At 34.8% G+C, this 26,356-nt stretch overlaps 3 protein-coding genes across 3 annotated transcripts; 1 reads left to right on the plus strand and 2 right to left on the minus strand.

Annotated features, from left to right (window-relative positions):
- The first annotated feature begins 1,034 nt into the window (after positions 1-1,034).
- LOC139844371 (uncharacterized) lies at positions 1,035-3,391 on the plus strand. Its single transcript, XM_071834592.1, has 2 exons — positions 1,035-1,305; positions 2,603-3,391. Exons 1-2 carry the CDS (start codon positions 1,140-1,142, stop codon positions 3,229-3,231), a joined length of 795 nt encoding a protein of 264 aa, XP_071690693.1. The 5' UTR covers positions 1,035-1,139; the 3' UTR covers positions 3,232-3,391.
- A 1,054-nt stretch (positions 3,392-4,445) lies between these two features.
- Positions 4,446-5,639, minus strand: LOC139842153 (F-box/kelch-repeat protein At3g06240-like). The gene has a single exon (XM_071832326.1). The coding sequence runs from the start codon at positions 5,637-5,639 to the stop codon at positions 4,446-4,448; it is 1,194 nt and encodes a 397-aa protein (XP_071688427.1).
- A 1,201-nt stretch (positions 5,640-6,840) lies between these two features.
- LOC139842154 (secreted RxLR effector protein 161-like) lies at positions 6,841-8,040 on the minus strand. The gene is made up of 2 exons (XM_071832327.1): positions 7,813-8,040; positions 6,841-7,125 (listed from the first exon to the last, which is right to left on the minus strand). The coding sequence occupies exons 1-2, from the start codon at positions 8,038-8,040 to the stop codon at positions 6,841-6,843; spliced, it is 513 nt and encodes a 170-aa protein (XP_071688428.1).
- Between the last annotated feature and the right edge of the window lie 18,316 nt (positions 8,041-26,356).

The raw sequence follows: 26,356 nt of genomic DNA on the forward strand, positions 1-26,356 counted from the left end.
GCAGGTGGTTTGGGTAGTGATTAGTGGGGTTTGGGTTCATGTTACGATGATCTAGCTGGTTTGTACTGTTTGGCTGCTCCTTTTCGGTTGTGAGGCTTGGGACGTACCAGGCGACGATCTCCCAGTTGGAGATCTGGTTCGTCTCAGGCTTTTATTAACTATTTTTTTTGCAGGTGGAGCTAATTTCGAAGGCTTTATTGATTTGGATTTCACGGTCTTACTGTTGGGGTCTTGTCGTTCGGTATAATCAGTGTTTTTCCGATTTTATATTGATTGTTAGTTTATTTATCTGTTTGTACTTTCGATTAGTTGGCTGTCCTTTTGTTAGTTTAGATTCCTTGTAAACGTGTTTATCCACCCCGTTGGTGGACCGTTTGGTTAGGTTTCTATTGTTTTTGCCGTTTGTATCGACTGTTTGTATGTCCTTTGTAATCGTTTGTACTGTTATGATCTTCGGATCCGTATTAATATTATCGTTTTTTTGCCATAAAAAAGTACTAAAAAAGGTGGGGCTTGTGATCATTTTGGCCACCCCCACTTGATCAGACGACATCAACCCTTCAACTTTCAAAATCACCCTCTCAACTAAGCTTCAATGTGTAACTTTTACATGGATTTAAAACGTAAATTCATTTTTTTTTATATCAAAAAACAACATCCAACCATAAACTTCAACGGGTCCTATATTCCTACTCGCCGCGTGTTAATTTCCACCGCTACCACCACCAAACTTGAAATAATTTTACGAACAAAACGCGACTAACTACGTTCGAAGCGGACACTTTTTCAAAAACGCCGACCGCACCGACATCTAAATCGGGTCTTTACACATGAGTCATTTCTGCCTCTGTACATATACAACGCTACGTTAAATATGAATATGCAGACCGAAAGACTCGTCGCATCGCGTGGGCCGATCGAGACCAGTTAAAATTAAGGATGAGATTCTTAAACATATACTACTACTTTTTTTTTTTTTTTTTTTTTTTTTTTTTTTTTTTTCAGATAAAAAGAAGGTTATAAGTTAGATTTGGGTGGGTAACACGTAGCAGGGAAACCCTTTGACTTGAAGGTGTACAACTCATCACTTGCGGCTCACCCTCGACAACGATTCTTTATCTCAATCACCGAATCAATCTATGGCGACCACCGCTGGAACTGTCCGAGACGCCGCCGCTCGACGCCGGAGAATTGCAGAAAAAGGAGCTGATCGTTTAGCTTTCATCACCGGCCGTGTTCAATCCTTATCATCTCCATCAATTCCACCTTCCGTTTCCCCTGATTCCGATCAACTACCTCTTTTCGGTATGTATTTTTGTAATTATATCTTAATTAATTTAATTTGATTAAACAATATATTGTCTGAAAATTATAATTGTTCTAGAGTACTTCTGTTATATTTGTGTCCTATTATTGCCTAATTTTTGATTTAATATGTGATTTATATTTATATTGTGCATATAAGAATAAGGTAAACCTAATATTGTAACCTAGTACACTGTACACAGAGTAAATGAAGAATTATGAATATTACTTAAAGCATTCTGCTTGTAGTATTTATACAACTCGTGTTGTTGTAGTTGTGATTCACAATTGTTAACCGTTCCAAGTTTTGATGCTATTGAATGATTAATGTTACAGTGTAGTTTATATCGAAATAACTCATTTGTTGATCTGAAATAACTAATATAATGCTGTGAATGGGCAACAGTCTTATATCAAATTAATCCAGTGGTTGATCCAGAATTGAAAGTGGTTCGTATCACAAAAGAAATTTGTAGTATCAATATATTTTTTCATGTACGCCTTAAAACAACTGATTATTAAGTTTACAATAACAACTTATATCATAAAAGTAGTACTTAACAATCTATCATATTATAAAACTTAACTAATTATTATTTTTAAATTGATAACATAAAATGAAATTGTATTTTTTTATAGGACCAGTATCCTAAATTCCTAATCATTTGTACCGGTAGCACCAACAAAGAACATTTGTTTTTCAAAAAGTATATACTTCATGGGCGGAACGGAACCCACCCACTGCTTCAATGATTTAAACCTTTAATACTATGAACTATGGAAATTACCGTAATGTTTTAAACCACAAGAAACATTTTGATGAGGTGTCAAACATGTTAAATATTCAAAATGTTTTCCTTTGGAAAAGGGCACAGTTTTTTTTTTATATAACTTGTTAGTGGTTGAACTTGGTATAAATGAAACAATATACATACTTGGGTGGCCTAGGAAGTGGTTTTCTAATACATCGGTAGCCTTGATGAGAAAAAGTTAAGTACTTAGGTTTTTTCTGCATACATTATTATTTGGGCGAAAATAGCTAATTTGAGATTTGTAGTAGTTGGATATATGCAATAATGGAAATTGCTTACTTGGTTCTGCCTGTGTTTATCACCGAACTTGAATTAATATAGTTTGAAGTCATTTTTAGCATTTGTTTATAATCATCTTTAATATATTAGTTGGTATCTTTTTGTGTTGTTTTTGTTCATTATTACATTATCTCTTATACTAATTATTTATGCTATATTTATGTGAACATGGATTTCATGCTGCTTTTATAAATAAATCTTCGCAGATGAAAAAACCAATTCCCCTTTGGACGCAGAGGCTGTTGTTGAAGATATTATGAGCAATGTTCAGTCAGTAAATGACAATTCTGACCCAATAACCGAAACCTCTACACAAACAACTCCTGAACCTAATAAATTACAATCGATTCCTGCCACTTTAACAGAACAAATTGAACCTGTTTCTGCATCAAACAGGTTACAAAAGCCTGTATCACTAACCCGTCGTCACGAAACTTTCAGTCCTAACCGATTACGTCCTGCCATTAAATCATCAGAAAATATTAGAAGAATCTGTTCTTTAGTAGTTGCGATTTTAGTTTTGCTGTCATATGCAGGTTTCCCTATTTTGGGCAGCAATGTTATAAAGAATATTGTACTTTCCAGACCACTTTTTCTACTTATATTGACCAATATAACGATCGTGGTTGCACCTTTACTCTTGGAAAAAGTCAAGCAGAAAGAACAGAGAAGATCATTAGCAGGTGACGCGGGTTTTGCTAATCAAATAGGTACAATTTTGGAGTGGGGTTTGTTGATGAAAAACGGTTTAAGTGAATTATTTATGGATTGTAGTGTTTACTCTTTAGTTGTCATTTTGGGGATGTCGCTTTTGAAGTTTTTTGGGTTGTGGTAGAATCGTTTTATTTAGTTTTGGGACTGTCTGTGTCAGATACATGTGTTTGTTTACAGTACGATTAGTGATGGCAATCTACATTATAGTAATATGAAAATTTCATGTATTTTTTAAAAAATATCTCATGTTGGATGATTCAATTTTATTTTATTTTTCCAAACCGTATATGTTGCAACTCGGCTAGGTTTGATTTATACACCTTCAAACATCATACACAGTCACAACTAGCGCCTAACTGTAATTCTTGATTATGTAGTGCTTTGTAAATTTACTTTAGCTCCTTGATAGTTGATTCCTAATAAAGTTTGGCGTTATAAGGAAAAAAAAAAAAAAAAAAAAACTATGATAGGAAGTGGTTGTAGAACGAAAAGGACTAGCAGTATCGAGTTTAATCTTGAAAGTACAACTTGATATCCATTGTAGGTTTAAGTATCGAGTTTATTATCAACAGTTGATATCGAATTGGATGATATTCATGTGATGATGTTCATCTTATTCTGCTTCAATTATCGAACTCGATATTCACTTGATTATATCCCCTGTTTGTAAGTCGGATTTGATAATCACCTTTGTCCAGTATCCATATGAACTGGAATTTGAACTCGATATGAACATAAGACCTACTTCAATACCGAATTCGATATGGTATAGCTTCTTTAGGTATTGAACTTGATATGATCTTCTATTTGATCTTTTGTTTATTTCGATTTTGATATGCCTATAAACATGTAATCCGATCACCAGCAGTTTGAAAATCAGTACAGATATATGAAATTCTTTATCCACTTCAAGTGCTCCTCATACTAATCACGAGTATATATATCTTAGGAGTATTTGTTTAATACTCTGAAAATAAGTCAGTGCTATTCTTCACTTAAATCTATAATCCTGCCTATAACATACTTGATGAATGCCCCATCCATACGAAGAGGACACTATGACCAACAAAGATGCTAAGCTCATACATTTGAAAAATAGAGTAAAAAAATTAATGAATAAATGAAAATATATAATGTGATGAGCATTTGATCCCTGCAAAATGAAATGGAGTAACATAATTGTCTTCAAATTAATTAAATAACAAATAAAGAGAATATAAATCTTAATGGATATGATTATATGAATCGCAAGAAGTAACTGATTACTCTAAGATCAGTATTTATACCATGCTCCAAAATTGATTCCATCTGATCACATTATTAAGAAGGCGCCCATCACCTTTGTCTTCTATGAATATTAGGAGTCCATTTTCTACCTAGCAATGGGTCAGCTTTTTTAAACGGGTCTAAACGGGTCAAACCCAATTTGGTCGGGTATCTATCACATAGAAGTAGTGATTCAGTATAGGAAGTCACCATAAACGAACCACTCCTTCCATTATTCACAAGATTGTTTATCCTTTTTGTGTAGGGTTCATAAGCTACAAGGTCACGAGAACCGTGATTATCCATTTCCAATATAAGTTGTCCATTCTTATTAAATCCGCATAGCTTTATCACCGATAAATCAGGTATTTCGATGTTGAATAGCCTGGTGAACGATCTTGTTACACCATTAATCTCCATCTTCCAAACTTCAAAATCTTCTTGTGGGGCCTTTTGTAGAACCACAGCAAGAGACTCCTTAAACTTGAATATTCGAGAATCAATGTGATAGCTCCATTTCAATGATAACTGTATTTCATCCGAGAGTTGTATCTCCGTAAATTCTTCATTCGTCAAATTAAATGAAACAATCATATTAATTCTCTCACGTCTTTCAAACACAAACCAATAAATAAACCCATCTATTACAACGTTATTGTAAGGGTAGGTGAAATCAATGTTCTTACGAAGCATAATGGTATTACTTAATGGACTCCTCCACACCCTTGAACTTAATGTAAAAACCTCAACATCCACATTGCATCTACATTTACATGTTAAAAACTTGACTATCTTCGGGTCAAGAGTGTTTGGACAAACCCCGAAACCAATAAAAGAATATTGACCGTGTAAACAACCTTTTTTCACATTAAGCATAAAGATTGAAACAAAATTATTTATTGAAGGATTCCAAATAACAACATCATTCGGTGTATACTTCAGACGATCGAAACCAAAACCGGGTACACCGACAAAACATAACAGGCCGTGCGAGCTACCAACTATTTGTAACTCCTTAAGTTCAAGGGACTCAGGAGTTGTCACATACAGTTGTTCGGAGAAAGTATCATCATCAACCATCGAAACCAATAATCCTTCCCAACCACGAACGGTTGAAGATTGACTGTTGCATATAAGAAGATTTTGCAGGAGAGCATGGCGGGTGGTGTAATCAGCTTTAAACTTAGAGCTACTGATTAAAGAATTCCATTTTTTTGAAACGGATCTGAATCGAATTAATGATTTAGCAGGAAGCCATGTCATGATCTCGATTTGAATTTCAAAAAGTATGTGGTCTAACATTTTTCTCTTTGTGGGATACCTGTATCAATGTATGAGTTTAAGGGTTAAGTTTTGTTTCGCAACTCTTCGTGATCTTAATATTTATGTGAGTACGAATGTGGTTTGTGTATAAAAAGTTTGAGATTTGTTTCCCGGAATACTCTGATTTTATATCATTATGTGTAACGATGTATATAATAAATTCCGATTCTGTTGGTGTTTTATGATTTTGAATGTCCAAGTATATAATGTGAGACGATATATTGATAAAAGCTTCCTTTAAAATAAAATTGGGATTACATTTGGTTACGTATATATAACTATATATACAATAAAATCCGATTCTGTTTGTGTTTTATGATTTTGAATGTCCAAGTATATAATGTGAGACGATAGATTGATAAAAGCTTCCTTTAAAATTGGGATTACATTTGGTTAGTATCTATCTATATCCATATATCTATCTATCTATCTATCTTCTATATATCATTAATCATCATTAATCTACATAAATCTCATACCTAAATAGGACATGTGTCATACCATATTCTGTTAAGAATTAAAGATTGTATTGATCGGTTTTTGATTATAAGCTTGAATTGATACAGTCTTCATTATTTGTTTATCAATTACACAGTGTATATTTATAAACTAGGATGTCTAACAGCTAATTCCCTAACAAGGTATGGATCCAAAAGTCTTTTGGAACCTCTTTTACATTTTTGGAAATAGCTGTTGGTGAAACCTATTACTATCCGTTGAACATGGCTGGATTTTGTTGTCTTGTGATCTTCCATTTGTGGAAATGATGAAGATTCTATCTTCTGATCCCAAAGCCAACTTACTATAAAAGGTAAGTTGACAATTTGGTGGTACTTGTATTCTAACACTCCCCCTCAAGTTGAATAGTGGAGTTTTCAATATTCAACTTGCCAAGAACTTCGCTGAAGAGTCTTCCGTTGACAGATTTCGTGAGGATGTCGGCAAGCTGATCTTCTGATCTGATTGATGGTAAAGAAATTATTTCTGCATCTAACTTTTCTCTGATAAAGTGTCTATCCACTTCAACATGTTTTGTTCGATCATGTTGAACTGGATTTTCTGAGATAGCGATTGCTGCTTCATTATCGCAGAGGATCTAAATAGCTTCTTTTGGAGGGAATCCTATTTCTATCAAGAGTTTTCAAATCCATAACGCTTCCACCACTCCCTTTGCGATTCCTCTAAATTCTGATTCAGCACTAGATAAGGAAACGACCTTTTGTTTCTTACTCTTCCACGCAACTAAGTTTCCTCCAACTATTGTGAAGAATCCTGACGTTGATCGTCTATCTCCTTTTTCTCCAGCCCAACTTGCATCCGTATAAATTTGTGCTTCAAGGTGCCCATTCTTTTTGAATACAACTCCATTGCCTGCTATTTTCTTTAAGTATCTGATGATCCTCATTACAGCTTCCATATGGTGAACCTGTGGTTGATGCATAAACTGGCTCACAACTCCAACTGCATGTGCTATATCTGGTCGGGTGTGAGCAAGATAGATGAGTTTTCCCACCATCCTTTGGTATTGCCCTTTGTCAGCAAGATCAGCTTCGTCTTCCGTATATAACTTTTGGTTTGGAATCATTGGAGTATCAGCTGGCTTGCAATCAATCATACATGTTTCTGCAAGAAAATCAAGAACATACTTCTTTTGACAGATAAATATTCCCTGTTGGGATCGTAATACCTCAATCCCCAAAAAATACTTAAGTCTGCCCAAGTCTTTCACTTCAAATTCTTTAAATAAGTTCATTTTAAGTTAGAAATTTCCTCTTTATCATTTCCTGTTATTATCATATCATCAACATAAATGATTAAACATGTAATTAACTTTCTTTTTCGTTTAAAGAAGAGAGTATGATCCGAATTACTTTGTTTGAAATCGTGTTTTTTCATAAAAAAACGTAAATCTCCCAAACCAAGCCCGTGGGGATTGTTTCAACCCATATAAAGCCTTTTTAAGTCGACAAACTTCCCTGTTTTTGAAGTTGTCAGTGAATCCCGGTGGTGCTTCCATATAGACTTCTTCCTTTAATTCGCCATGTAGAAAGGCATTCTTCACATCAAATTGGTGAAGTGACCAATCTTCATTTGCAGCGATAGAAAAGAGAACTCTAATGGTATCAATCTTTGCAACTGGTGAAAAGGTTTCGGAGTAATCGATCCCATGTGTCTGAGTGTATCCTTTCGCCACCAGTCGAGCTTTATATCTTTCAATAGTTCCATCTGGTTTATATTTTATCGTAAATACCCATCGACATCCCACTAGTTTTTTTCCTTGAGGCATGGCACATTTTTCCCACGTGTTATTTTCATTCAAGGCTTTCATCTCAACTTTCATTGCTTCTTTCTAGTTTTTTGATTTTAGAGCTTGTTCAACGGAAGTTGGAATATTTTCAGAGTAAATTACGGAATTAAACTGATGAGCTTCTTTTGATAGATTTCCCTTTGCTATATTAGCCATAGTATATCTGGATCTTTGTGCTTCTTTTTCAGGTGAGTATCGTTTAGGTGGGACACCTCTATTGACTCTTTGAGGTAGGACATATCGTGGGGTGGTTTCATCGGAATTTGTGTCATTTTGTTCCTCATGGATTTGATGTTCATTGTTCGAGGAGGTTTCAGTAGTCTCATGGTTTGGTGGGATAGTTTCTGTGGGTTCATGGTTTTGTGTTGGTTGTGTTGGCTCGGGGTTTAGAGTTGGAGTTTGTATAGGTTCGGGGTTTTATGTTGGTTCGGGCTCTCGTGTTTGAGGTGGTTCAGGGTTTTGTGTTTGATGTATTTGATATGGAACCCATGTCATCCAACTGAGAGTGTCATTACTTTTATTCTCCCTCTCACTCGTGAGTTGGGTATTATTGTAAAAATATTCAGTTTCAACAAAATCACAATTCATTGTGGTAAAAACATGACGCCTTTTTGGACTATAACATCGATATCCTTTTTGGTTTATTCCATAGCCAACCATGACACATTTTTCCGCACATGGATCTAGTTTGGTGCGCTCATGTTTTGGAATGTGAACAAAGATGGAGCACCCAAATATTCGAGGTTCAATGCTAAATGAAGTCGGAAGGGTATTGTGATGCCCCGTACAAAAATAACGTGTACGGATCATCAACAACAAGATCATTACAAGGTCAAACACTATATGTTGTTTTAAAATAAATTTGCATTCATAAGAAAGGGTGATGTCATAACCAACATCAAAAGTTTTACAAACGATAGTAGGCTTCTACGAATAGAAGCAATTAACATAAGTACGAGACCCAATGGTCATTACAAATTCATTGTTTCAAAAGTAACATAGTTTGTTAATGCAAGGTAAACGTTTCATGCAGAGACATCTCTAACAAAAGCAGCGGGAGTCTACACAGCAAGACTACTACAACGGAAGCATCAAACCTCTAAGCACCTGAGAAAACATGCTTAAAAACGTCAACACGAATGTTGGTGAGCTATAATTTAAATGTAACAGTAATGTAAGGTAGGCCACGAGATTTCGTATTTCAAAACAGTATGAAAAGTATATGCTTAACCGTAGGCACTTGGTAACTAACTTAACGTAATATCACCCCCTAAAAGTACACTTGGCGAGTGCGTAAGTTTACGAAGTATTAAACACCCGTTAAATGCTAGCGCGACTAGCCCGAGTGGGGATGTCAAACCCTATGTTTCCATATCTAAGATTCGCGTTCACCGGTTCAAAGACCAATGACTAAACGTTACCGAGCTAAGGAGAAAGTTTATGCCGTTGTATAACCCACACATATATAAAGTTTAAGTACTCGTGCCTAGTATGTAAAACGTAAAAAGCGCATGTAATCTCAGTTCCCAAAATAGTTAAAGTAAAAGGAATGCTATAACTCACAGTGAAAAAGTAGTAAAGTCGGTACGAGATAAGTAAGCAAGTAGTTGGTCCGAAAGGTCCTCAACCTAAGTCAAAAGTTACTAAGTCAGTAAATCGTTCCCAAAGGTTTAAAAGTATGTAAATTAGGTCTTAAGTATCATCATCATTCAACAACATAAGTAAAAAGTAAAGTAAGTTTTAAATCAAGAATAGAGACCGAAACAAAGGCTGACTTCGTTAAGCTGCCACGACCTCTATACAAATTGAAATGAGGTGAGACCAGTGGGCATGGCTCCGTATACGAGTCATTTAACCACTGACCAATTTTCAGAACCAAACTCATCTTCGTTTGACCGTGGCGATGGTTTAAGTGCGAGTAGGTCAGAAATTTCAGCACAACGTTAAAAGGGCGTAGTGACTTTCGGAAGGCTATAAATTCTAAACCGTAAATCGGATTAAGACGAGGCCTAAACGGAAAATCATCTACTCGAACCAAAATAACTGGAAATCAACTTTTACAGTAGCCCAGGAGCCTGATCAGATCCAGAAATCAGTAAGAAAAGTGCTTCGGTGGATTCTTGGTGCTTGATGCTCATCACGGTTCTCATCCTTGATGCTTGTAGCTTCAAGTGTACAACTCGTTGATGTATTTGCATCATCTTTACCAAGTTTTAACCATCATGACACTAGTGTATGTCTAAGATAAATAGCACAACTCATTTAAGAGTTGTATGAAGGTTGATGAACCAAAGTTACATCAAGATCTTAGATCCGGCACATACATGAGTTCTAATAGTAATATTAAGCTATAAACTTGAATGTAAACTAAATAAACAAGATCTTAAGTTGTAGAACTTAGATCTTAGTTAGATATTGAAGATCCTAGACTAGAAAGTCTAGATCTAGTGTTCTTAAGTTAAACCCTAAGTTATGGAACTTGGATCTTTACTTTAATAAAACCATAAGTTATGAAACTTAGATTTTTATCTTGTAAAATGTATATAAGCTTATAAGCTTTTGTTTTAGACAAAATTTGGAAGACCATAAGCTATAGAAACTTAGATCCAACATAAGTGTTTAAAGTTATAACTAGAAAGTTTAACTTCCATGTTCTTGAACTTACAAAGTTTTAGTTTCAAGAAAAATGATGTAGTGACCAGAACTTTTCCATGTTTATATATATATATTAAATGAAATTGTTATTTACATGATTAAGTGTTTCCAACATGTTAAGCAATCGAACTTGTTAAGACTTGATTAATTGAAATAGGTTTCATATAGACAATTGACCACCCAAGTTGACCGGTGATTCACGAACGTTAAAACTTGTAAAAACTATACGATGACATATATATATGGTTATATATATATAGTTAACATGATTTTATTATAAGTGTGTATCTCATTAGGTATTTTAACAATGAGTTATATACATAAAAATGAGACTATTAATTTAAGAAACTCGAAAACGATATATATAACGATTATCGTTATAACAACGTCTTACTAGGTACATATGAATCATATTAAGATATTTATACACTTGGTTAATTATGTTAAATGATAAGTAAATATATTATTAAGTGTAGTAACAATGAAATACATATGTAAAAATAAGACTACTAACTTAATGATTTCGAAACGAGACATATATGTAACGATTATCGTTGTAACGGCATTTAACTGTATATATATATCATACTAAGATATATTATATATCATAATATCATGATAATATAACAATTTAACATCTCATTTGTTATAATAAACAATGGGTTAACAACATTCAACAAGATCGTTAACCTAAAGGTTTCAAAACAACATTTACATGTAACGACTAACGATGACTTAACGACTCAGTTAAAATGTATATACATGTAGTGTTTTAATATGTATTCATACATTTTGAAAGACTTCAAGACACTTATCAAAATACTTCTACTTAACAAAAATGCTTACAATTACATCCTCGTTCAGTTTCATCAACAATTCTACTCGTATGCACCCGTATTCGTACTCGTACAATACACAGCTTTTAGATGTATGTACTATTGGTATATACACTGCAATGATCAGCTCTTAGCAGCCCATGTGAGTCACCTAACACATGTGGAAACCATCATTTGGCAACTAGCATGAAATATCTCATAAAATTACAAAAATATGAGTAATCATTCATGACTTATTTACATGAAAACAAAATTACATAACCTTTATATCTAATCCATACACCAACGACCAAAAACACCTACAAACACTTTCATTCTTCAATTTTCTTCATCTAATTGATCTCTCTCAAGTTCTATCTTCAAGTTCTAAGTATTCTTCATAAATTCCAAAAGTTCTAGTTTCATAAGATCAAGAATACTTCCAAGATTGCAAGTTTACTTCCAAGTTTTCTAAATCCATTCCAAGTAATCATCCAAGATCAAGAAACCTTTGTTACTTACAGTAGGTTATCTTTCTAATACAATGTAATAATCATATTCAAACTTTAATTCAATTTCTATAACTATAACAATCTTATTTCGAGTGGAAATCTTACTTGAAATTGTTTTCGTGTCATGATTCTGCTTCAAGAACTTTCAAGCCATCCAAGGATCCTTTGAAGCTAGATCTATTTTTCTCATTTCCAGTAGGTTTATCCAAGGAACTTGAGGTAGTAATGATGTTCATAACATCATTCGATTCATACATATAAAGCTATCTTATTCGAAGGTTTAAACTTGTAATCACTAGAACATAGTTTAGTTAATTCTAAACTTGTTCGTAAATAAAAGTTAATCCTTATAACTTGACTTTTAAAATCAACTAAACACATGTTATATATTTATATGATATGCTAACTTAATGATTTAAAACCTGGAAACACGAAAAACACCGTAAAACCGGATTTACGCCGTCGTAGTAACACCGCGGGCTGTTTTGGGTTAGTTAATTAAAAACTATGATAAACTTTGATTTAAAAGTTGTTATTCTGGGAAAATGATTTTTATTATGGACATGAAACTATATCCAAAAATTATGGTTAAACTCAAAGTGGAAGTATGTTTTCTAAAATGGTCATCTAGACGTCGTTCTTTCGACTGAAATGACTACCTTTACAAAAACGACTTGTAACTTATTTTTCCGACTATAAACCTATACATTTTCTGTTTAGATTCATAAAATAGAGTTCAATATGAAACCATAGCAATTTGATTCACTCAAAACGGATTTAAAATGAAGAAGTTATGGGTAAAACAAGATTGGATAATTTTTCTCATTTTAGCTACGTGAAAATTGGTAACAAATCTATTCCAACCATAACTTAATCAACTTGTATTGTATATTATATAATCTTGAGATACCGTAGACACGTATACAATGTTTCGACCTATCATGTCGATACATCTATATATATTTCGGAACAACCATAGACACTCTATATGTGAATGTTGGAGTTAGCTATACAGGGTTGAGGTTGATTCCAAAATATATATAGTTTGAGTTGTGATCAATACTGAGATACGTATACACTGGGTCGTAGATTGATTCAAGATAATATTTATCGATTTATTTCTGTACATCTAACTGTGGACAACTAGTTGTAGGTTACTAACGAGGACAGCTGACTTAATAAACTTAAAACATCAAAATATATTAAAAGTGTTGTAAATATATTTTGAACATACTTTGATATATATGTATATATTGTTATAGGTTCGTGAATCAACCAGTGGCCAAGTCTTACTTCCCGACGAAGTAAAAATCTGTGAATGTGAGTTATAGTCCCACTTTTAAAATCTAATATTTTTGAGATGAGAATACATGCAGGTTTTATAAATGATTTACAAAATAGACACAAGTACGTGAAACTACATTCTATGGTTGAATTATCGAAATCGAATATGCCCCTTTTTATTAAGTCTGGTAATCTAAGAATTAGGGAACAGATACCCTAATTGACGCGAATCCTAAAGATAGATCTATTGGGCCTAACAAACCCCATCCAAAGTACCGGATGCTTTAGTACTTCGAAATTTATATCATATCCGAAGGGTGTCCCGGAATGATGGGGATATTCTTATATATGCATCTTGTTAATGTCGGTTATCAGGTGTTCACCATATGAATGATTTTTATCTCTATGTATGGGATGTGTATTGAAATATGAAATCTTGTGGTCTATTGTTACGATTTGATATATATAGGTTAAACCTATAACTCACCAACATTTTTGTTGACGTTTAAAGCATGTTTATTCTCAGGTGAATACTAAGAGCTTCTGCTGTTGCATACTAAAATAAGGACAAGATTTGGAGTCCATGTTTGTATGATATTATGTAAAAACTGCATTCAAGAAACTGATTTCGATGTAACATATTTGTATTGTAAACCATTATGTAATGGTCGTGTGTAAACAGGATATTTTAGATTATCATTATTTGATAATCTACGTAAAGCTTTTTAAACCTTTATTTATGAAATAAAGGTTATGGTTTGTTTTAAAAATGAATGCAGTCTTTGAAAAACGTCTCATATAGAGGTCAAAACCTCGCAACGAAATCAATTAATATGGAACGTTTTTAATCAATAAGAACGGGACATTTCAGTTGGTATCCGAGCGTTGGTCTTAGAGAACCAGAAAATTTGCATTAGTGTGTCTTATCGAGTTTGTTAGGATGCATTAGTGAGTCTGGACTTCGACCGTGTTTTCTTTAAAAATGATTGTTTAACATTTTTGTTGGAAACTATATATTATTAACATGTATATATTATGTGATATATTAATCTCTTAACATGTTTGATATTGTGTGATAGATGTCTACCTCTAGCACAAATCCCATTGACTCACCTAATAATAACGAAGAGTCGAATATATATTGGACTGATTCACAAGTTCCCGAAGAAGAACCGGAAGAAGAATCAGAACCGGAAGAGGAGGAACCGGAGGAGGAAATAGAACCGGTGGGGGAAATAATAAAACGGTTAAGTAAAAGAAAATCCTCAACCAACCGACCAAGGTTAATTATGGTCAATGGTGTTTCCGCCAAGGAAGCAAAATATTGGAAGGATTACCAATTCTCCGATGAATCGGATTCCGACGAGAATTCCGATGATGTTATAGAAATTACCCCAACTGAATTTAAAAAGGCAAAAGAAAATAATAAAGGAAAGGGCATAAAAATAGAGAAATCTAATTCCAACCCCGATGAACTTTATATGTATCGTCAACCCCCGAAGCCCTTAAGTTGTAACAATGACCCGTGAACCTCTAAACCACCAGGTTTTTCTAAACCGTTGTGGAAAACGACAGCTCGTATTAGGGAAACATCATATATCCCTAGAAACTTGGCAAAACGAACCAAAACCGAAGAAGAAGAAACGAGCAAGTCGGAATAAGATAGTTGTATTCATGTGGTGTAATATATGTAATATAGTGTGCTTATGCTTTATGATATATGTAAAAATTGCTTGTATTAATAAGTATTTTTTTTTATGAATCTAACTCTTGTCTATTTTACAGTATAAAAACACAAAATGGATAGACAACCCAATATTTTAAGAGACCTACCTGGAGACATGATTGATGAAATCTTGTCTAGAGTCGGTCAGAATTCTTCGGCACAACTATTTACGGCGAAATCAGTTTGTAAGACATTCGAAGAACGTTCCAAAAATGTCTTGGTTTATAAGAGACTTTCGTTTGAAAGATGGGGGATATCACATTGGGAAACCCATAAGTTACGATGTGTTTACTTTGATGCATATATTGCGGGGAACCCAAATGCTATTTTACTCAACGGGTTAAGAAATTATTTTGACTCAATGTATCCGAATATAGGACTTCATGATTTAGAAAAAGCGGCTAACATGCAACATAAAGAAGCATGCTATGCTTACGGGTTAGTAATGTTCGCTTCTCACCAAAGTGAGAAAAAGAACATTAGGCTACAACTATTAAACAAAACGTTCCTACAAGTGACGGAGTCGGTAATTGGGGTAAGAAATGAGGTTTTTAGGTTATTACGAGACTGTTGGTCATTGCGTAACCCTCGTCCCTTTGACGATGTTACAACACGCTGTCTTATCAATGGCCATAACGATTATGTTCCACAAGACCAAGGATGGGAAGTAGTCCTAGTAAAACCAGAATGCATGACTTGTTTCTGGACGTATGAATTACGTGTCTTTATTACCTTTGCTGAACGACTTGTGTACTAGCTAGAATTATCTTCACAACTATCTTGTATCAAAGTTATTGTGTACTATATTTCATGCTTTATGTAAAATAAGCGGTGTTGTAAGTTTGTAAAATATTGTATAAAAGTTTGAACGCGAAATATTATTATAATCAGTTTTTCATATAGAATTGTAGTAGTTGAATTGTATATTAGCTACTAAGTATGAACTTAACGGGTAGGTACTACCCGAATTTAAACTTATAAAACGCTAATATGAAGAAAAAGCTTTTATAAATGAGTTCATATTATGCTACGAAATACTATTAACTACTCTTAATATTCTGTATGATTAACTTGTTCCATTTGACTATTTTGAAGGAAATGGCACCGACTACTCGACACACCGTGAATATGAATGAAGAGGAATTCCGTACTTTTCTAGCTTTAAACATAGCCGCAGTACAGGCTGCGCTACATACCAACAATAACCTTAGATCTAGCAGTACAGGAAATCATGTAGGATGCACCTACAAAGAATTCACTGCCTGTAAACCTTTGGAATTTGATGGAACCGAAGGACCGATCGGATTGAAATGGTGGACCGAGAAGGTCGAATCGGTGTTTTCCATAAGTAAGTGTACTGAAGAGGACAAAGTGAAGTACGCTACGCATACCTTCACAGGTTCTGCGTTAACATGGTGGAATACCTATCTAAAGCAAGTGGGACAAGATGATGCGTACGCATTACTGTGGTCAGCATTCAAGCACTTGATGAACGAGAAGTACCGTCCCAGAACCGAGGTCAATAAGCTCAAGACAGAACTTAGAGGGTTACGAACCCAAGGATTTGATATTACCACGTACGAAAGACGATTCACAGAATTGTGCCTATTGTGTCCGGGAGCGTTCGAAGATGAGGAAGAGAAGATCGATGCATTTGTGAAAGGATTACCGGAAAGAATCCAAGAAGATATAAGTTCACACGAGCCCGCCTCCATACAACAGGCATGTAGAATGGCTCATAAACTAGTGAACCAGATTGAGGAAAGAATTAAAGAACAGACGGCTGAAGAGGCCAAGGTGAAGCAAGTCAAAAGAAAGTGGGAGGAAAACGGTGATAAGAATCACCAATACAACAACAACAGCAATTACAATAATAATCGCAACAATTATCCCAACAATCGCAACATCAATCGTAACTACAACAAACGGCCCAACAACAACAACAACAACAACAACAATAACAACAACAACTACAACAATCATCCCAACAACAATAACAATCACAACAACAACAACAATCAGAAGCAGCTATGCCAAAGGTGTGAAAAGTATCACTCGGGGTTCTGCACCAAATTTTGCAACAAGTGTAAAAGAAATGGTCATAGCGCGGCGAAGTGTGAGGTCTACGGACCAGGGGTTAACAGAACGAAAGGAACAAATGGTGTCGGAACGAGTAATGGCGGAGCAAGTAGTGTCGGAGCAAGTTATGCCAATGTAGTTTGTTATAAATGTGGAAAACCGGGCCACATTATTATAAATTGCCCGAACCAGGAGAACACGAATGGACAAGGCCGCAGAAGAGTTTTCAATATTAATGCGGCAGAGGCACAGGAAGACCCGGAGCTTGTTACGGGTACGTTTCTTATTGACAATAAATCTGCTTACGTTTTATTTGATTAGGGTGTGGATAGAAGCTATATGAGTAGAGATTTTTGTGCTAAATTAAGTTGTCCATTGACGCCGTTGGATAGTAAATTTTTACTCGAATTAGCAAACGGTAAATTAATTTCAGCAGATAATATATGCCGGAATCGAGAAATTAAACTGGGTAGCGAAATATTTAAGATTGATTTGATACCAGTAGAGTTAGGGAGTTTTGATGTAATAGTTGGCATGGACTGGCTGAAGAAGGTGAAAGCAGAGATCGTATGTTATAAAAATGCAATTCGCATTGTACGAGAAGAAGGAGAACCCTTAATGGTGTACGGAGAAAAGGGCAACATGAAGCTACATCTTATTAGTAATTTGAAGGCACAAAAACTAATAAGAAAAGGTTGTATACTGTTCTAGCACACGTCGAGAAAGTACAAACTGAAGAAAAGAGCATCAATGATGTTCCCGTCGCAAAAGAATTTCCCGATGTATTTTCGAAAGAATTACCGGGATTACCCCCACATCGATCCGTTGAATTTCAAATAGATCTTGTACCAGGAGCTGCACCAATAGCTCGTACTCCTTACAGACTCGCACCCAGCGAGATGAAAGAACTGCAAAGCCAATTACAAGAACTTTTAGAGCGTGGTTTCATTCGACCAAGTACATCACCGTGGGGAGCTCCTATTTTGTTTGTCAAGAAGAAAGATGGTACATTCAGGTTGTGTATCGACTACCGAGAGTTGAACAAACTTACCATCAAGAACCGTTACCCACTACCGAGAATTGATGACTTATTTGATCAACTACAAGGCTCGTCTGTTTATTCAAAGATTGACTTACGTTCCGGGTATCATCAAATGCTGGTGAAAGAAGATGATATTCCAAAGACTGCTTTTAGAACACGTTACGGTCATTACAAGTTTATGGTCATGCCGTTTGGTTTAACTAATGCACCAGCTGTGTTCATGGACCTTATGAACCGAGTGTGTGGACCATACCTTGACAAGTTTGTCATTGTTTTCATTGATGACATACTTATTTACTCAAAGAATGACCAAGAACACGGTGAACATTTGAGAAAGGTGTTAGAAGTATTGAGGAAGGAAGAATTGTACGCTAAATTTTCAAAGTGTGCATTTTGGTTGGAAGAAGTTCAATTCCTCGGTCACATAGTGAACAAAAAAGGTATTAAGGTGGATCCGGCAAAGATAGAAACTGTTGAAAACTGGGAAACCCCGAAAACTCCGAAACACATACGCCAGTTTTTAGGACTAGCTGGTTACTACAGAAGGTTCATCCAAGACTTTTCCAGAATAGCAAAACCCTTGACTGCATTAACGCATAAAGGGAAGAAATTTAAATGGAAGGATGAACAAGAGAAAGCGTTTCAGTTATTGAAGAAAATGCTAACTACGGCACCTATATTGTCATTGCCTTTAGGGAATGATGATTTTGTGATTTATTGTGACGCATCAAAGCAAGGTCTCGGTTGTGTATTAATGCAACGGACGAAGGTGATTGCTTATGCGTCTAGACAATTGAAGATTCACGAGCAAAATTATACGACGCATGATTTGGAATTAGGCGCGGTTGTTTTTGCATTAAAGACTTGGAGGCACTACTTATATGGGGTCAAAAGTATTATATATACCGACCACAAAAGTCTTCAACACATATTTAATCAGAAACAACTGAATATGAGGCAGCGTAGGTGGATTGAATTGTTGAATGATTACGACTTTGAGATTCGTTACCACCCGGGGAAGGCAAATGTGGTAGCCGACGCCTTGAGCAGAAAGGACAGAGAACCCATTCGAGTAAAATCTATGAATATAATGATTCACACTAACCTTACTACTCAAATAAAGGAGGCGCAACAAGGAGTTTTAAAAGAGGGAAATTTAAAGGATGAAATACCCAAAAGGATCGAAGAAGCATCTTAATATTCGGGAAGACGGAACCCGGTATAGGGCTGAAAGAATTTGGGTACCAAAATTTGGAGATATGAGAGAAATGGTACTTAGAGAAGCTCATAAAACCAGATACTCAATACATCCTGGAACGGGGAAGATGTACAAGGATCTTAAGAAACATTTTTGGTGGCCAGGTATGAAAGCCGATATTGCTAAATATATAGGAGAATGTTTGATGTGTTCTAAGGTCAAAGCTGAACATCAGAAACCATCAGGTCTACTTCAACAACCCGAAATCCCGGAATGGAAATGGGAAAACATTACCATGGATTTCATCACTAAATTGCCAAGGACTGCAAGTGGTTTTGATACTATTTGGGTAATAGTTGATCGTCTCACCAAATCAGCACACTTCCTGCCAATAAGAGAAGATGACAAGATGGAGAAGTTAGCACGACTGTATTTGAAGGAAGTCATCTCCAGACATGGAATACCAATCTCTATTATCTCTGATAGGGATGGCAGATTTATTTCAAGATTCTGGCAGACATTACAGCAAGCATTAGGAACTCGTCTAGACATGAGTACTGCCTATCATCCACAAATTGATGGGCAGAGCGAAAGGACGATACAAACGCTTGAAGACATGCTACGAGCATGTGTTATTGATTTCGGAAACAGTTGGGATCGACATCTACCGTTAGCAGAATTTTCCTACAACAACAGCTACCATTCAAGCATTGAGATGGCACCGTTTAAAGCACTTTATGGTAGAAAGTGCAGGTCTCCAATTTGTTGGAGTGAAGTAGGGGATAGACAGATTATGGGTCCGGAGATAATACAAGAAACTACCGAGAAGATCATCCAAATTCAACAACGGTTGAAAACCGCCTAAAGTCGACAAAAGAGCTACGCTGACATTAAAAGAAAAGATATAGAATTTGAAATTGGATAGATGGTCATGCTTAAAGTTGCACCTTGGAAAGGCGTTGTTAGATTTGGTAAACGAGGGAAATTAAATCCAAGGTATATTGGACCATTCAAGATTATTGATCGTGTCGGACCAGTAGCTTACCGACTTGAGTTACCTCATCAACTCGCGGCTGTACATAACACTTTCCACGTCTCAAATTTGAAGAAATGTTTTGCTAAAGAAGATCTCACTATTTCGTTGGACGAAATCCAAATCAATGAAAAACTTCAATTCATTGAAGAACCCGTCGAAATAATGGATCGTTAGGTTAAGAGACTTAAACAAAACAAGATACCGATTGTTAAGGTTCGATGGAATACTCGTAGAGGACCCGAGTTCACCTGGGAGCATGAAGATCAGATGAAGAAGAAATACTCGCATTTATTTCCAGAAGATACGTCAACACCTCCAACTGCTTAAAATTTCGGGACGAAATTTATTTAACGGGTAGGTACTGTAGTGACCCAAACTTTTCCATGTTTATATATATATTAAATGAAATTGTTATTTACATGATTAAGTGTTTCCAACATGTTAAGCAATGAAACTTGTTAAGACTTGATTAATTGAAATAGGTTTCATATAGACAATTGACCACCCAAGTTGACCGGTGATTCACGAACGTTAAAACTTGTAAAAACTATACGATGACATATATATATGGTTATATATATAGTTAACATGATTTTATTATAAGTGTGTATCTCATTAGGTATTTTAACAATGAGTTATATACATAAAAATGAGACTATTAATTTAAGAAACTCGAAAACGATATATATAACGATTATCGTTATAACAACGTCTTACTAGGTACATATGAATCATATTAAGATATTGATACACTTGGTTAATTATGTTAAATGATAAGTAAATATATTATTAAGTGTATTAACAATGAAATACATATGTAAAAATAAGACTACTAACTTAATGATTTCGAAACGAGACATATATGTAACGATTATCGTTGTAACGGCATTTAACAGTATATATATCATACTAAGATATATTATATATCATAATATCATTATAATATAACAATTTAACATCTCATTTGTTATAATAAACAATGGGTTAACAACATTCAACAAGATCGTTAACCTAAAGGTTTCAAAACAACATTTACATGTAACGACTAACGATGACTTAACGACTCAGTTAAAATGTATATACATGTAGTGTTTTAATATGTATTCATACACTTTTGAAAGACTTCAAGACACTTATCAAAATACTTCTACTTAACAAAAATGCTTACAATTACATCCTCGTTCAGTTTCATCAACAATTCTACTCGTATGCACCCGTATTCGTACTCGTACAATGCACAGCTTTTAGATGTATGTACTATTGGTATATACACTCCAATGATCAGCTCTTAGCAGCCCATGTGAGTCACCTAACACATGTGGGAACCATCATTTGGCAACTAGCATGAAATATCTCATAAAATTACAAAAATATGAGTAATCATTCATGACTTATTTACATGAAAACAAAATTACATATCCTTTATATCTAATCCATACACCAACGACCAAAAACACCTACAGACACTTTTATTCTTCAATTTTATTCATCTAATTGATCTCTCTCAAGTTCTATCTTCAAGTTCTAAGTGTTCTTCATAAATTCGAAAAGTTCTAGTTTCATAAGATCAAGAATACTTCCAAGATTGCAAGTTTACTTCCAAGTTTTCTAAATCCATTCCAAGTAATCATCCAAGATCAAGAAACCTTTGTTACTTACAATAGGTTATCTTTCTAATACAAGGTAATAATCATATTCAAACTTTAATTCAATTTCTATAACTATAACAATCTTATTTCGAGTGGAAATCTTACTTGAAATTGTTTTCGTGTCATGATTCTGCTTCAAGAACTTTCAAGCCATCCAAGGATCCTTTGAAGCTAGATCTATTTTTCTCATTTCCAGTAGGTTTATCCAAGGAACTTGAGGTAGTAATGATGTTCATAACATCATTCGATTCATACATATAAAGCTATCTTATTCGAAGGTTTAAACTTGTAATCACTAGAACATAGTTTAGTTAATTCTAAACTTGTTCGCAAATAAAAGTTAATCCTTCTAACTTGACTTTTAAAATCAACTAAACACATGTTCTATATCTATATGATATGCTAACTTAATGATTTAAAACCTGGAAACACGAAAAACACCGTAAAATCGGATTTACGCCGTCGTAGTAACACCGCGGGCTGTTTTGGGTTAGTTAATTAAAAACTATGATAAACTTTGATTTAAAAGTTGTTATTCTGGGAAAATGATTTTTATTATGAACATGAAACTATATCCAAAAATTATGGTTAAACTCAAAGTGGAAGTATGTTTTCTAAAATGGTCATCTAGACGTCGTTCTTTCGACTGAAATGACTACCTTTACAAAAACGACTTGTAACTTATTTTTCCGACTATAAACCTATAATTTTTCAGTTTAGATTCATAAAATAGAGTTCAATATGAAACCATAGCAATTTTATTCACTCAAAACGGATTTAAAATGAAGAAGTTATGGGTAAAACAAGATTGGATAATTTTTCTCATTTTAGCTACGTGAAAATTGGTAACAAATCTATTCCAACCATAACTTAATCAACTTGTATTGTATATTATGTAATCTTGAGATACCATAGACACGTATACAATGTTTCGACCTATCATGTCGACACATCTATATATATTTCGGAACAACCATAGACACTCTATATGTGAATGTTGGAGTTAGCTATACAGGGTTGAGGTTGATTCCAAAATATATATAGTTTGAGTTGTGATCAATACTGAGATACGTATACACTGGGTCGTGGATTGATTCAAGATAATATTTATCGATTTATTTCTGTACATCTAACTGTGGACAACTAGTTGTAGGTTACTAACGAGGACAGCTGACTTAATAAACTTAAAACATCAAAATATATTAAAAGTGTTGTAAATATATTTTGAACATACTTTGATATATATATGTATATATTGTTATAGGTTCGTGAATCAACCAGTGGCCAAGTCTTACTTCCCGACGAAGTAAAAATCTGTGAATGTGAGTTATAGTCCCACTTTTAAAATCTAATATTTTTGGAATGAGAATACATGCAGGTTTTATAAATGATTTACAAAATAGACACAAGTACGTGAAACTACATTCTATGGTTGAATTATCAAAATCGAATATGCCCCTTTTTATTAAGTCTGGTAATCTAAGAATTAGGGAACAGACACCCTAATTGATGCGAATCCTAAAGATAGATCTATTGGGCCTAACAAACCCCATCCAAAGTACCGGATGCTTTAGTACTTCGAAATTTATATCATATCCGAAGGGTGTCCCGGAATGATGGGGATATTCTTATATATGCATCTTGTTAATGTCGGTTACCAGGTGTTCACCATATGAATGATTTTTATCTCTATGTATGGGATGTGTATTGAAATATGAAATCTTGTGGTCTATTGTTACGATTTGATATATATAGGTTAAACCTATAACTCACCAACATTTTTGTTGACGTTTAAAGCATGTTTATTCTCAGGTGAATACTAAGAGCTTCCGCTGTTGCATACTAAAATAAGGACAAGATTTGGAGTCCATGTTTGTATGATATTGTGTAAAAACTGCATTCAAGAAACTGATTTCGATGTAACATATTTGTATTGTAAACCATTATGTAATGGTCGTGTGTAAATAGGATATTTTAGATTATCATTATTTGATAATCTACGTAAAGCTTTTTAAACCTTTATTTATGAAATAAAGGTTATGGTTTGTTTTAAAAATGAATGCAGTCTTTGAAAAACGTCTCATATAGAGGTCAAAACCTCGCAACGAAATCAATTAATATGGAACGTTTTTAATCAATAAGAACGGGACATTTCAAATGAGATCAAGTTTAACTAGTAATACTTGACGAATATTATACAATCACGAATTTAAAATAAAAAAATAAAGAAATAAACTAAAGTTACAAGTAACAAGTTCATGTTTGTTTAAGAAGATTCAAGCCAAAGCTTGGATCTTAAGAAAATAAACCTTAAGTTTACTAAACATGAACACAAGTAAGATCTTAAAGCTTATGAACTTTAGATCTTTATAATATTTCAAGTGTAGAACCATAAGCTAACAAGCTTAGATCCTTGTTCTTGATTCCTCATCAAACAAAGGATGGAAGAAGCAAGATTCATGAAGATACAAACTAGAAAGTTTTATCTTTAACAACAAACAAGTAAATTGATGATGATACTTGGTGATTTTTAAATAAAAAGAAGAAAGAAAAATAAAGTTGTTACTTACAATTTAGAGAGAAAAAGTTGAGAGAAAGAATTGGTGTAAGTATGATGTGTGTGTGGAATGGAGTTCACTAGCATATATGTAACAAAAAAAAAAAAAAGATTTTTGATCTCCCTCCCCACCCATGGCCGACGGTTTTTGGGCTCCCAAAGTGGTAGTCAACTTCCAACTTTCAAGTGTGGGAGAGTGGTGTATGCTAGGAAGAGTATAAAGCCAAATACATGGGAAAGGTGGTCATGCATGCTTGAAACATCTTTGTCTCCTCACTTAACTTAATTAATCTTTCTTATTCTTAATAAATCACTAGTAATATGATGGGCTCACTAACTAGTCCATTAATAAAAGTAGGGTGGGCTTGATAGTCCAAGTCCAATAACAAAAGCCCATGTATAAGTATGTAACAAATTAGTAACAAGCCCAAGTAGTTAACTACTTACATTAGTTAATTAGTAATAATTAATAATAATTAATTATGAACGTAAATAATATTTGAAATATTATTCGTAAAAAGCACTTGTCAAAAAGACGAGTCGGGACAACGAAAAGTCAAGTACGGTAACAAGTAAAATGTATAAGATTACATTTAGTACAATGCAAGTATTAATAATAAATATTAATAATATAAGTAAGAAAATCCAGGGTCGTTACATTACCCACATGTTAAAGAAAATTTCGTCCCGAAATTTTAAGCTGAGGTAGATGGAGGAGTTGGAAAAAGGTGAGGATACTTCTGCATCATTTGATCCTCTCGTTCCCAGGTAAACTTAGGTCCTCGTTTGGCATTCTATCGGACTCGGACGATCGAAATCTTGTTGCGTTTCAAAGTTTTGACCTCACGGTCCATAATTTCGGCAGGTTCTTCCACGAAGTGGAGTCTGTCATCAATCGTAAGTTCCTCCAGTGGTATGACAAGTTCCGGTTCAGCAAGACACTTCTTCAAATTCGATACGTGGAAGGTAGGATGAACTGAGCTCAATTGAATCGAAAGATCCAGACTGTAAGTAACGGGTCCAACACGCTCCAAGATTTCGAAAGGACCAATGTATCGGGGGTTGAGCTTCCCACGTTTTCCAAAATGGATTACACCTTTCCAAGGTGCGACCTTCAACATTACATGGTCACCCACGTTGAATTCGAAATCTTTACGTTTAAGGTCGGCATAACTCTTTTGGCGATCACGGGCTGTCTTGAGTCTCGCTTGAATTTGGACAATCTTCTTGGTTGTTTCATGAACTAACTCGGTTCCGATGATTTGCTTTTCGCCTACTTCGGCCCAACAAATAGGAGAACGGCATTTGCGGCCATACAACGCTTCGAAAGGTGCGGAACTAATACTCGAATGATAACTGTTGTTGTAAGAGAATTCGGCTAGCGGCAAATGCCTTTCCCAAGCCTTTCCGAAATCAATAACACAAACACGCAACATGTCCTCCAAAGTCTGAATCGTGCGTTCGCTTTATCCGTCGGTCTGTGGGTGATACGCAGTACTCATGTCGAGACGAGTCCCCAAGGCTTCTTGCAAGGAACGCCAAAATCTAGAAGCAAAATGGGCATCTCAGTCTGAAATGATTGATAAGGGCACACCATGACGAGATACAATTTCCTTTATGTATAGTTGAGCGAGTCTTTCCATCGTATCCGTTTCTTTTATGGATAAGAAGTGTGCAGATTTGGTAAGACGGTCAACGATAACCCAGATGGTATCGTATCCGCCCACCGTCTTTGGTAGTTTTGTGATGAAGTCCATCGTTATCCTTTCCCACTTCCATTGCGGGATTTCTGGTTA

Source organism: Rutidosis leptorrhynchoides, chromosome 4, assembly GCF_046630445.1.
Source record: "Rutidosis leptorrhynchoides isolate AG116_Rl617_1_P2 chromosome 4, CSIRO_AGI_Rlap_v1, whole genome shotgun sequence".
Taxonomy (NCBI): domain Eukaryota; kingdom Viridiplantae; phylum Streptophyta; class Magnoliopsida; order Asterales; family Asteraceae; genus Rutidosis; species Rutidosis leptorrhynchoides.